At 37.6% G+C, this 14,704-nt stretch overlaps 1 protein-coding gene across 1 annotated transcript in view; it reads left to right on the forward strand.

Annotated features, from left to right (window-relative positions):
* NIPAL2 (NIPA like domain containing 2) overlaps nt 1-14,704 on the forward strand; it is a 73,028-nt gene that overhangs the window by 31,620 nt on the left and 26,704 nt on the right. The window contains 2 exon segments of the mRNA XM_087864708.1: nt 7,278-7,337; nt 14,288-14,409. Coding sequence (XP_087720834.1) covers nt 7,278-7,337; nt 14,288-14,409 — 182 coding nt within the window.

Genomic DNA, 14,704 nt, shown 5'->3' on the forward strand with positions numbered 1-14,704 from the left:
AGCTACAGCAACCTGCCCTCATCCTACCAGTCCACCACCCACAGCCCACCACCCTCGTCACCACACCCCATCACCCTTCATTGCCCCAGCCCACCACCTTCGTTATTTTGCCCTCTGCAAAGGATTGCCTAATTGGCCCCATTGGCATTTGAATTTGTAACCCATTGGACCAAAGGTTTTTTTGGTATGTTTTTTACAACTGAATCTGATAATATTATATCCATAGTCACAGTTGAGTAAAGTATACCTGATTGTTTAAATTTTGGGTTAAATTTTCCTTTTAAGAAGTGGTTACAATTGTATGAAAAAGAATAAAATACCTAGGAATAAATTTAACCAAGGAGGTAATAGACCTGTACACTGAAAACTATAAAACACTGATGAAAGAAATGGAAGAAGACACACATAAATGGAAAGATAGTCTATGCTCAAAGATTGAAAGAATTTCTTATTGTTAAAATGTCCATACTACCCAAAGCAATCTATAGGTTCAATGTAATCCCTATTAAAATTCCAGGGCCATTTTTCACAGAGCTAGAAAAGACTATTCTAAAATTTGTATGGAACCACAAAAGATTCCAAATAGCTGGAATCTTAAGAAAGAAGAACAAAGCTGGAGGCGTCATGTTCCCTGGTTTTGAACTATATTACAAAGCTATAGCAATCAAAACTGTATGATATTGTCATAAAAACAGACACAGATCAATGGGCCAAAATAGAGAGCCCAGAAATACACCCAGGCAGATATGTATAATTAATTTACTATAAAGGATCCAAGAATATACATTGGAGAAAGGTCAGTCTCTTCAACAAAAGGTGTTGGGAAAACTGCACAGCCACATGCAAAAGAATGAAACTGCCCCACTGTTTTACACCACAAACACAAATTAACTCAAAATGGATTAAAGACTTGAATGTAAGACCTGAAACCATGAAACTCCTTGAAGAAAATGTAGTTTGACACTTGACACTAGTCTTGGCAATGATTTTTTGGATTTGACACCAAAAGCAAAGGCCACAAAAGCAAAAATGAACAAGTCGGACTACATCAAACTAAAAAGCTTCTGCACAGCAAAGGAAACCATCAACAAAATGAAAATGCAAGCTACTAAAAGGGAGAAAATATTTGCAAATCATATATCTAATGAGTCATTAGCATCCAAAATATATGAAGAACTCACATAACTCAATAGCAAAAACAACAAATGACCCAATTTTAAAATGGGCACAGGATCTGAGTAGACTTTTTCAAAGAAGACATACAGATTGCCAACATGTATATAAAAAGATGCTCAAATCACCAATCAATAGGGGATTGCAAGTCAAAACCACAGTGCGATATCACCTTACACCTGTTAGAATGGCTGTTATAAGAAAAGATAAGTAACAAGTGTTGGCGAGGATGTGGAAAAAAGGAACCCTTGTACACTGTTGGTGATAAGGTAAATTGGTGTAGCCACTTTGGAAAACAATATAGAAATTCCTCAAAACTTAAAAATAGAATTACCATATTATCCAGCAATTCCACTTCTTGGTATTTATCCAAAGAAACAAAAACAGTGACTTTAAAAGATATATGCATCCCAGCATTATTTACAATAGCCAGGGTATGGAAACAACCCAAGTATCTCTCAGTGGATTAGTAAAGAAAAATGAGGTATACATACACAATGGAATATTATTCAACCATAAAAAAGAATGATCTTACCATTTGAGATAAGATTTCACTGCTAAGTGAAATAAGTCAGACAAAGACTAATACCACATTACCTCCCTTCTATGTGAAATCTAAAAAACAAACAAAAAAACAAGCTTATAGATACAGAGAACAGATTGGTGGTTGCCAGAGGTAGGGAGAGGGTGGGGTGGGTGAAATGGGTAAAGGGGGTCAAAAGGTACAAACTTCCAGTTATAAAATAAATAAGTCATGAGATGTAATGTACAGCATGGCAGCTATAGCTAATAATACTGTATTGCATATTTAAAAGTTGCTAAGAGTAAATTTTAAAAGTTCTCATTATAAGAAAAAAAATATTCTGTAATTATATATGGACTGATGTTAACTGGACTTAATGGGGTGATCATTTTGCAATATATGTGAATATCAAGAGATGTAACACAATCCCTATCAAAATACCAACATTTTCCACAGAACTAGAACAAATTATCCTAACATTTGTATGGAGTCACAAAAGAACCTGAATAATAAAACAGTCTTGAGAAAGAAGGACAAAGCTGGAGAGATCACAGTCCCAAATTTCAAGATATACTACAAAGCCGTAGTCATCAAAACAGTATGGCACTGGCACAAAAATAGACACAGAAATCAATGGAACAGAGTAGAGAGTCCAGAAATAAACCCATGCTTATATGGTCAACTAATCTACAACAAAGGAGGCAAGAATATACAGTGGGGAAAAGAGAGTCTTTTCAAAAAATAGTGCTGGGAAAACTGAACAGCTGCATGCAAGAGAAGAAAATTGGACCACTTTCTGACACCACACACAAAAATAAACTCAAAATGGATTAAAGACCTAAGTGTGAAACCTGAAGCCATAAAAATCCTGCAAGAAAACAGTCATTTCTCTGACATCGGCTGTAGAAAAATTTTTCTAGTTATGTCTCCTAAGGCAAGAGAAACAAAAGCAAAAATAAACTGTTGAGACTACATTAAAAAAAAAAAAAAGGCTTTTGCACAGTGAAAGAAACCAACAACAACAACAAAAAAGGCAACCTACTGAATGGGAGAAGGTATTTGCAAATGATATATCCAATAAGAGGTTACTATCCAAAATATATAACTTCTACAACTCAACACCAAAAAACCCAAACCATCCAATTAAAAAACGGGCAGAGGACTTGAATAGACATTTTTCCAAAGAAGACATACAGATTGCCAGGAGACATGAAAAGATGCTCAGTATTTTTAGGGATACTTAAGGGAATCCCCACAAGTAGAATCTAAAAAAAAAAAATGAATAAATGAAGAAAAAGCAAAATCAGGCCTATAAATACAGAGAACAAACTGATGGTTGCCAGAGGGGAGGGGGTGGGGACTGGGCAAAATGGGTGAAGAAGAGTGGGAGACACAGGCTTCCAGTTATGAAATGAGTAAGACACAAGAATAAAAGGTACAGCATAAGGAATGCAGTGCTTATTGTAATAATGATGTAAAAGGATAGATAGTAGCTACACAACCACTGTTCTAATTTTGGTATATGATCTTTCCTATGCTACCTCTCACCTTTTCTTTTTTAATGCATTATGCTCATTCCCCCTTCCGTGTCTGGCTCTGGGGTCCCTGTGTATAATGCATTTAACCCCAGTGTTCACAAGTACCCTCCGTGTAGACCCATGTCTGTGAGTACTCTGTTTCAATCTGCGTCCATACGAAGGCCAGAATGGAAAAGGATTCTCGAACCTCTGCCCAGATATGTCCCCAGTCAAAATCCTACACAGAACTGTGAGTGCTGAAGTCAATGCTCTGTCGTAACCACAGTTTAATCTTACCTAGCACAGATCTGTTTCATTTACAACTATGTTCCGTTTTAATGCTTTTTAAACTATTTTTTTTAAGATTTTATTTATTTATTCGACAGAGATAGAGACAGCCAGCGAGAGAGGGAACACAGCAGGGGGAGTGGGAGAAGAAGAAGCAGACTCCTAGTGGAGGAGCCTGATGTGGGGCTCGATCCCATAACGCCGGGATCACGCCCTGAGCTGAAGGCAGACACTTAACCACTGTGCCACCCAGGCGCCCCTGGTTTTTAAGCTATTGATCTTGAAATGCTCTATTTCTGAATATTAAATTTTGCTACAGGAGTAAAAGCATAGTAGTTCTTTCCTCTTCCTAGGTGTTTATTAGGCAGTGGTGGCTGTTACAGAGGCAACTAGACAGGGTTGAGCTTGACAAATCTCTGACTGCAAATGTATATGGGGCACTTCAGTTTATTTATTTTTTCTCATTTTAAAAATTTACTGCTCTGCGTAGAAGTCATGTTATGAGCTGTTGCTCAGACACGGTCTTTTTGCTCAGCACAGCTCTCATTTTAACCATATTTTGAAAGATAAATGAATTATGAGTGTTTCTTAACAGAATGTTCTTTTTTTATTACTTCCTTTGCTAGATGAATAAAACTAAAAATCTTATTCTCTTATCTAACAATTTTGTAGAAAAGCTCACATTCTCTTAAAACAAACAAAAAAATGAGTATGGAAGTGCCTTAGACACAAGTTCTTTCAGAGACTAAAAGTAGCATATTTATGTTCAGGAAATGTTGGTAACTATTTTATGGCAATTGATATAATTTGATACATATAGTATATTTCAAGTTTATTGTTACCAAGCATGTCCTTTTCTCTTTAGCAATGAAATTGTCACCTATATAACATTTCCCCTATCCCTTCTTTTTTTTTTTTAAAGATTTTATTTATTTGTCAGAGACAGAGAGCACAAGCAGGGGGAGCGGCAGGCAGAGGGAGAAGCAGGCTCCCCGCTGAGAAAGGAGCCCCATGTGGGGCTCGATCCGGACCCTGGAATCATGACCTGAGCTGAAGGCAGATGCTTAACCAACTGAACCACCCAGGCGTCCCTCCCCCATCTCTTCTAAAAGTAAAATTATTTATGAAACTGGTTTAGCAACAAGAAGAGGAGAACAATGCCTCTCTCTCCCTTTAAGGAAGGCAATGGTGTGTAGTGTACCTGAAAGAGTTCTGGACTGGGGTTAAGGAAGTGTGGGCTTTGGTTCCAATTCTGCTGTAATATAAATGTTTGTTAAATGAATGGATCAATGAATGAACAAACAACTTCTCTGGACCTGCCTCCCAAATATAAAGTTTAGGACCTGGAGTACATTGTCTCTGTATCTCCTACCAGCCCACTCCATGTAAGTAGTGTCTCCCTTCCTACTGGACTCCTTTGCTGTGAAATAGTCGTCTCAAGGATTGTTATCATGGAATGCATTTGGTGTGTGTTAGCAGTGATACTTCACCTATTTCTTACTGATCTATATCTCTTCACTTGGAAGCATTCCTTATGCAATTACACAGGAAGTCAATGATGGGATGGGAATGGGGTCTTGGTTTTTGTAACATTCCTAATTCTCTAACACATGAAATTAGTTTCCCTGAATTGTTTTGGTTCAAATATGAAACGGAAAATTTTCAGACATTTTTACACCTGTCCCAAACTCAATTCTTAATGGGCTATGTATCTATACAGAAAACATTGCTTTAGTGTTTTAAAGCTACATGACCCAATTAAATTCATGCTTGGTGGATATTTTCCGTGCTCTGTTTATTCTGTGTGAAATGTCTATTCAATAAATAACCTGCCCAGGAGACGTTTGCAAGGACATAGCTCAGCTTGACTAAGAGAGAGCCAGGTTGAGAAGAAGATGGAGCAAACATAAGAGAATCCCAGCTTCTCTTGAATGAGGGTTTCTGGTGTGGATTTATTTTGTTTTAAATCAATTGCCAGAATACCAGATATAGTTATATTCAAATTTAACTGATTCAATGAATTATTATACAGACTCATTAAAATTTTAAAATTCTATATAGAATTTTAAATGACATGGCAAGTTTAATAATATGGTAACTAAGGAAACTGAAAAAAATTTGCATTACAGTTTTATCTCAGCTAAGGTAAAATAAACACACCATACTGCAGTTTTCTCTAGATGATGAGTTATTTTTATGATGACTTTTCTTACCTATATTTTTACTTTAAAAAAATAAACTTAAAAACCTAGTTAATAATTTCTGTTAAAAATTTAAAATACAGGGGCACCTGGATGACTCAGTCGGTTAAGTGTCCAACTCTTGATTTTGGCTCAGGTCATGATCTCAGGGTCGTGAGATAAACCCCACATTGGGCTCCAGGCTGGGTGTGGAGCCTGCTTAAGATTCTCTCTCTTCCCCTCCCTGTGCCCCTCCCCCACTCTTAAAAATGTAAATACAAATTATGTTGTGTAGTATTTTGTCTTATTGCAAGTTTGGATTTTCCCATGCTACTCATAGAGTAATGGCTTCGTAAGAGGAACAACTCAGAGAGATTCAACATATCCTACATAACCTGAGGCCATAGTACTAGGTCATGGCTCACTTAGAGGTTGAGGGTTCAGTACCATCTGTCATGGGAAAGAGGATCTTACACTATGAAGGCCAGCAAATGCAGGGCAGAGATCCCACAAACTTTCTTATTTATGTGCTAGGTACACCCAGGAGAGCTTAGAAGAATAAGACATATCTCAGAGTCAAAGGAACTGATGGTCTTTGCAGGGAGACAGGCAAATAAATCGTCAGTGTAACAAGAAAGCTATGTTAGAGGGGGTAATTACACAAAAGGGTGGTTTGGTCAACTGGGTCTAGGGGAATCCAGAGGTGATCTTGAGTCCAGAGTTGGTCACAAGAATGGAGGCAGAGTTGCAAAGGGAATAGCACAAATAAAAGTCCTTTAGAATGAAACTAAATGGTATTTCTGAGAATTCTGATTATTTCAGTAAGGGTGGGCATAGAATATAAAAGAGATCAAGAACAAATGTGATGAGGAACGTGTCAGAGCCTGAGGTCTAAGCCTGAGTTGAAGCTGGTCTGAGCAGTGCAGTGACAGTGGACTGAAAGGAAGGGGGATGGGCTGGACAGATGGTGAAGTTCAGACCCCCGGACCCGGGATCCTGTTGGATGTGTAGTGTGGACAGTGGAGATGGCAGGAGTCCTACAATTCTGGGGCCCCTTAGACATATCATCAGAATAGGAATTATAGGAGGAGATGAAGGCAAATAATGGGTTTCAGTTTGGGATATATTTAAAGTTAAAACTTCCTTCCACTCTTTCTGTCCATCCATTCTTGTTCTTTCTGCCTGCCGGCCTGCCTGCTTGTTTTCTCTCTCTCTCTCTCTCTCTCTCTCTCTCTCTCTCTCTCTCTCTCTCTCTCTTTCTCTCCCTCTTTCTGTCTTTATCTTTCCTTCTCTTTCTTTCTTTTCTTTCTTTCCATTTCTTCATTTAGTTATTTAGTGAGCTTTTATTATGCCCTTGCTGTCCACAGGGCACTATGCCAGCCACTGTCCTCGGTCCATTGTAAACCAGGTTAGTTTCTATGTATCCTCAACCATGAGGGGGAAGAAGTTGTTTTCACAGCCACAGCTACTGGGTGTCTCTGACCAGGACATAGCTAGTCCAGGTATAAGATACAAAGTGCTTAACTCCCTTCAAATGGCACTGCGTAATGTATGTTTTTATATTGGAAACACCACTAACGACCATTTTCTTTCTAGGTAGTGCCATTATTTCTGTGATGTTTCTGAAAGAAAACTTAAGAGCTTCAGATTTACTAGGTAAGTAATTGGTTAATTCATGTAATTGTAGCACTGCTTGATCAGGAAATAAATAATACTATCCATAAAAAAATGTGTGTTAAAAACTGGGAACAAATTACTGAAATGGATAAATCTCATTTGGGGATGAATGGTATTCTTTCTTGGAGCTGCCTTCTGCTCTTTCATGTGAAATATTTCAATTTTCACTGTGCCCACTGCTCATGCTGTTGGTCACAGTGAATTATTATTTTACACTATTATTATGAATGTTATGAAATTTTCATGAGCATAATAAAATCCAAGAAACATCTGTGTTACCTAATAGAGTACTCCACTTCAAAAGATGTATTTGTTAGGTTGTTACATGAAAGTACTGCATAAAAATGAAAACCACACAAAAATTAGATGCACCAATTAACTACCTAATTTGTGTTTAGCCCTTTCCAAAAGTAACATAGAATATTCCCCTTCAAATTTTCATTTAGAAATACAGCTATTAGCGGAAAGTAACAGTAGCCTTCCTGGCTGTAAGAAAGATTGCTCTTACATAGCAAAGCCCTCACGTATTGAGTGTATCTTCCACCTGCTACTAGAAATATCACTGGGGAGAAGAATTCTGGAAATTCCTATTTTCTTCCTTGACAAAATCCTCTCTGAATTGCTGCTGACATATCATAACAAATATGGCATTTTAGGCACTTTAAATAAAGCCATGTCTGCTTACTTCCAAGGAGATCGGATTTTTAAAAAATCTGAGCTTTAAATGTGACACCAGTATTGGTATGTTGAGCATTCGTGTTCCCTGATTGTGGTTCCCTTGAGCCTAGTATCTTGAACGTGTTTTCACTTTTTCTTTTTCCTCCTTGGTTTGATTCTGCTAGTAGAGTTTTTAGTTGACATCATCAAATTTGTCATGGTTACAATGTTTTTCCAAATGCACTCATATGTGCATTGTATCTTTTCAAATATATTGATTTTCTGTGCTCTTTTTTAATATATCATGGTTTATGGAATCATTTGGGGAAGATGCATGGAATCAGAAAAAAGAAGGACCATTTGCCCGAGTTTGACAAATTAAAAAAATTAGGTCCTATATTGTTTTTCTTGTTTATCAAATGTCTTAAGGAAACTCGAAGTCATTTTATCTAACATAGGTCATCTTTTGTAGTTAATGGTTGATTGAGGTTTAAATTAATCTAAGGTATTTAATGAAGTAATACAGGTGGCTGTGTAGGGAGACTTGCCAATGTTTGTGAACATTGGCAATAAAAAGATGACGAAGATGAATCTCTGTCCTCAAATAATACAGTCAATGATAAAATATATACATTAATAAGCTTTTTAAAAGCAGAAAATAATATGTGTCCTAATGCCTTGAGGCTTTAGTTGGACAGGGTTTCTCAACCTCAGCGCTGCTGACAGTCTAGGCTGGAGAGTTCTTCATTGCAGGGGGCTGGCCTGGGCATTGCAGGTTGCTCGGCGGTATCCCTCCTGGCCTTTACCCATTAGATGCCAGTAGCACCATCTGCCCTAGTTATGGCAACTAAAAATGACTTCACATATCGCCAAATGTCCCCTGGGGGACAAAATCAGCCCCAGTTGAGAACCACTGGTTTAGAATAAATAGAGGTTACCCTAGCTGAGAAGCTCAGAGGGAATTTTTTAGAGAGGTAACATTTCAGTCAGTTCTGATGGCTGGATAGGACAGGCATGGGCCATTTCCAAGCATTTGGGGGGACTAACATGAGAAGTATTAACAAAGGTGCAAAAAGGCAGGGTAAGTTTCTATTTAATACTGCACTCAACTGCTGCCAATAGGATTAGGAAACAAATAAAGTCACAACTATGGAAAAGGAAGAAATAGAAATAACAGTGTGTGCAGACGATTTGATTCTATACTTGAAAATCCCAAGATCAACAAAACATTACTAAAACCAGTAAACTAGCTCAACATCAAAGCATAAAAATTAAACTCACTTTCATAGGTTCAAATCTGGATTCAACTTTTTCTGTCAGCTCTGTGTCCAACATAATATTACTGAACTTCCCTACGCCTCAGTTTGTTGACAGATACAGAATACTGTTCTAAGGATCAAATTGGGTAATTCGTATAAGCACGTTGAGAAATGTAAAGCCCCGTTAATATAATTGTCATCATTTCTGTGATCAACTTCATTCCTGAGAGGTAATACTAAAAATGTAATATAAGTAATAAGAAACACATACACATAAACACACACACCAAAAAATAATAATAATAAAAAAATTAAACCTCTATTAACTCTTTGCTTCTTTGCTAATTTCTCTTATTTTCAGAACAGCTAACATTTATTAAATAATAGTTCCTCTTTCCAGGTACTATTAGCGTTTTACATGAACTATCTCATTTAAACGTAGGCACAACCTATTTACAGAGCTGATACTTAAAGAGGTTAACTAACTTGCCCGAAGTCCTGTAACCAGTGAATGGTAGACCAGTATTCTAATAGTGGCAGCCTGATACAACCGTAGTGTAATGGTTGAGGGTGAGTCTCTAGTGACAGAGAGCTGTGTGACCTTTCCAAGTTACTTAATCTCCTTAAGCCTCATTTTCCTCACATTTCGAATGAAGATAATATTACCTATCTTGTAGGATTAAATGGGTACATAGAGGTAGAACTCTTAGAACAGGGCCTGTCACGTAATAAGCCCTCGATGTTAGCTACTGTCATTACTGCTGCTACGTGTACCCCAGTGGTTCAACAGAGGAAACCTTGATTCGGATGCTTTTGCAAACTTTAGTAATCCAGCTAATGTTTCCCACAACTCTGGTTGGGTATTTTTGCCTTCCTAATTTAATGCTTTTTGAGTAGGGCTATATAACTGATGCCACATTTGTTTCACACTGTAGTTAAAAGGGATCAATTCTTGACTTTAGTGGGGTAGGAAGAAGAAACAATGGAGCCACCTATCCCATACCTGCGCCTCCAACAGCCATGTCACAAAATTGTCATGACCTGAAATGCAATAACCCACTTCATACTTGGAGAGAAGGACTTCTCCCCAACCTCACTCAGTAATGTGTTAAGCCACACGTATTTTCTTTGGGTCTGTATTGCTGTTGCCTTGAGAAAATTTGGCTCTTTCTGTTGAGAGCTAAAAATGCAGGTTTTTTTCTTTACAGAGACTAAAACCAAACAGGGAAAAGAGTAGTTAGTGGCTTAAAAAAAAAAAAAAAAAGATTAACATATAAGCATGCTAAAAATTAAATTGTCAAAATATGCAAAAGAAAATCATTTATTTTTCCCTGCTTCAAGCAAATGAAAGTTTGTTTTTCATGATGGAACAAATGAAGATTTTTGGGCCATGTGGAAACAAGCTGAACTAATTTAGTGCCAAATGTTGCTCTGTGGCTATGAAACTTTTCACCACTAGCCTCAAAAAATGACCTCACAAAAGCTATGTCTGAAAGGAATCGCCAACTATTATTAACTCAATGACAGGCTTTGGACTGTGCTCTGATTCTTAGTGGATTAATAACTTTAAATTATTTTAATGATTATTTTTTCCTTTAAAAAGCACCAGATTTCACTCCCCTTCAATCAGCCAAAACCTATATAGACTTTCCCCTCTCTTCTCCCTTAGTCATCAAAAGTACTAAATCTAATAGGCTGTGAGATCCTAGTTGACTAACGTCCAGATAGTATCATCATTTAAAAAAAAAAAATACAGTCAATTCATCAGTACCCTCCAGAGACCAGTAACTTGATTACTTCAAGTGACCTATAAATGATTTCCCCGGATAGAATGTCAAGAGATTAATAGTGACATGAGGACCATCTCTTTCCTTCCTTCTCCCACACCAAATGGTCAGCTTGGGTGAGGGCCAGTGTCGAGAACATTAATCTAGCCAAATAAACCATCATTTCTGTTTGAGAGAACAGATTGGCTCTTTTGGTTTCAGGGCTGCCTCAAGCAAAAAGGTGCTTTTATGATAGCACAGGGACAGGACCCATGTGCAGAAAGAGCTGCCAATTTTGGATTAATTTTTAAGCATGAGATAGCTTTTGACTCTTAGCAGTCAGTATCCTGAGGTAGATGTGTCCTAGGCCCCTCTGTCACATCAGGCCTCTAGGTGAGCTTTCAAATCTATTCAGCTCCCCAGATTGGCTTCTTGTCCAGCCAGACTCCTGGAGTCTAGTAGGTGTGATAAGTTAATTTGTACCTAGAGAGGAGGAGACTAAGTCACAGAGGAATAAGTAACATGCCTAAGCTTTCCCAGTCAGCAAGGAGCAGTGAAATTTGAATTCAGTTTCAGTGTGGATTAGACTATCACGATCCAAGTTTTGACCTGGAATTTAATCATTTTCGTGGGCAAAGAGCAGACCAAGCACAGCTTCCTTTCCTTGAGTATCTTACGCTTCCAGATTACTCTCTTGGGCAAGTGGACCAGCAGAAGGTAAGCTAGCAGGTTTTCTAATGTATAAATCTGTGTCTTTCCAATGAAAGAACGTCTGTGGCTTTAGTGAAACAAAAATATCAGGAAACGACATCTCGTGCCACTTGTGGAAAAATATGGGATATAAATACATTTTAGGGAAATTTATATAAGGAGCCACTAACGAGTATCTTCAACACTTCTGAACACTTAGGAAACTTGTGCACATGATCCATAAAGGAGACTGTGAGTCACACAGAGAAATACAAACGACACCCAGTAAACAAACATGTAACAGATAGCAGTTATCTAGAACTACCGTTGTAATTGTCAGGGGAAGCTAAAATTAAAATTATTAACAAGAAACAATGGGTGACCTACTGAGCTGCCCTAGAGTCATTAACTAAATCCACAGTGACATGGGGCTCAAGTGACATAATACATGTGCAGAAGTACTTTGAAAGTATAATTGCAAAATCATGAGTCATTTTATTTGTTTTCAAGGAGTTTTGAAATGCAGTGAAGATCTGCATTTGTAGAAATGGGCCCAGTATGCAAATGTGGAAGCAGATGGGAAACAGGGACCCTGTTGGAAAGTTAAGTTAAATAACACTACCTCCAGAGAATGGGATATTATGCAGACTTAAAAAGAATGAGGCTGCCCTATATACGCTGATGTGAAATGTTCTCCAAGATGTTCTGTTAAGTAGAACAAAAGCAAGGTACAGAAAAGTGTATGTAATATGCTGCCATCTGTGTAGGAAACTCAAACTCATGCACTGTCTCACACACCTGCATAAAACACCTCTGAAAAGGGAAATCGAAAAATTGGTGGCGATATTAACTTCCGGGGGGGAACTAGTGGGCTATCATAAGGGTGTACGAGAGATTTAACTTTTCACTCACCACCCTTGTGTGTCTTTTGAATTTTTTACCATATGCATGTGTTACCCAATCAAAACTAAATTTAAAAATAAAGAAATGTAATGACACTAGATACAGGTAGTAGAGATAAAAAAAAAATTACTGGCAGAGGAACTCAGTAAAAATAAGAAATAGGGATTTCACAAAAGAAAGTTGGAAGTCTGAGATTTTTAAGTTGTATTCACTGCATTTATTCTACTTCACTATACCAAGTTTAGAAGACTGTTTTTTTGGTTTTTGGTTTTGTTGTGGTGGTGGTTTTTTTTTTTTTTTTTTTTTGAATCCTATCCTTCTAGCAACCTAATATTGAACAATTGTAAGATCTTTATTTCTTTTCCAAAGAAAGGGCAGGCTGACCAATAGTTTTGCCCAAGTTCTTAGGTACTGGTAATTTTTATTATTTTCCTTTTATCACAATGCTTAATAATATAGATTGGTTTTTTTTTCATTTTTCAAATTCTCATTAGAAATAGCTTTTAAATTTTTGTGTATAATTTCTGCCTTCACAAAGTATTACAGAGGGAGCTTGTTTAATAGCTTCTACAATACCTCGAGTAGCTATCGTCTCGTTTGCGCGAAAAGTCAAATGCTGTTTGTTCTCAGAAACAGGAGTTCAAAACCCTAAATCACTTGGTTAAGAGGAATGGGAAATTGGTGTCTTCCAATTGTGAGATTTTATAGACAAACTAAATTGCTTCGGGTTGGAGTCAGTGCTGGTTGTAAATTATATACACAACAATGCTGACCTCAGTGATGAAACAAGTTGAATTATGTTTTCAAGGGTGCAATCTGAAAAACCCTACCTGTATCAGTTTTTCTCCACTGATTATTAATAAATAAGCAGTTTTCAGTGTTATTTGGAATGTCAAGGCCTCCCTTTACTCCTCTTTATGCGGCCCCTCTTCCCATACACATTTCTTTCCTCCATTATTTTAAGTACGGTTAAAGGGATGACAGTAACCCATTTCTTACATAGGTTTATAATGTGGCTATTTTACTAAGTTACCCCTAGAATTCTAGATTCTAAATGGGATTAAAAAAATCTTACAGCAAAGTCAGCATTCACCTTTGTTATTTCTGCTCAAAGGAGTCCAATACGTGACCGTGATGAAGGTGATCTTTTACCAGAGTTTCAAAGTATAAAGTGTGTGTGTGTGTGTGTGTGTGTGTGTGTGTGTGTGCGCGCGCGCGCGTAAAGGCTTCAAAGATGAATAAGTATGGAGTAGGTCATCAGGTGATGGACTTCCCCACGTAGAATGTAGAAACCAACAGCCAGCTTCGATGTGTTTTCATATGTCCAAATGCACGTGTTCTGATCTTTCCCATCTTTGGGGGAAGGTTTGCTGAAGAGGCAAGGATTCATCCGGAACAACAAAGAAAAATCAGAAGTTATGTCCTACCCCATCCTTTCCCTGGCCCTTATCGCCCCCCCCCCCCACCTTTTAAAGGTAATACCATCAAGTGAATGCATCATGCTCTCTAGGGATGGTTTGGTGAATTGTATTTTAGGAGGGAGGGACTATAGGCACTTCTCTAAGTAAAGCTCAGTCTGTAGGTAATGTTTGCATTGACAAAAAGCCTTAGTATCCCTCTTCAACTTGGCTTGTCTTTTCAATTTTATTTAAAGGTATGACATTGGCATTTGCAGGAACATATTTATTGGTGAACTTTGCTCCAAGCAGAAGTCAGTCTATCTCTGCAAAAACAGTACAGTATTACTTCATTGGCTGGCAGTTCCTGATCTATGTGGTAAGAATCTTATACATTTTACTGTCCCAGAAGTTATATTACCTAGACCACTGCTATATGCAGATGTTAGAGAATGAATGAAGTCTCTTCTTCTCAGCATTAACAACTCATTATATTGTAAATATATTTTACCAAGACCAAAGTATTTGAAACACTAAATCAACAATAGGACACCCCCAGTTTCCTGACTGTCCTATTCTTGGGGGTGACTTGTCACTGGAACAATTTCCACAACATTTAATCCAACAAATTTCAGAGCAACATGTTTTAGGACAGCTCAAAGTAAAAAAAAGAA

Source organism: Ursus americanus, chromosome 9, assembly GCF_024610735.1.
Source record: "Ursus americanus isolate L20-20 chromosome 9, mUrsAme1.1.p, whole genome shotgun sequence".
Taxonomy (NCBI): domain Eukaryota; kingdom Metazoa; phylum Chordata; class Mammalia; order Carnivora; family Ursidae; genus Ursus; species Ursus americanus.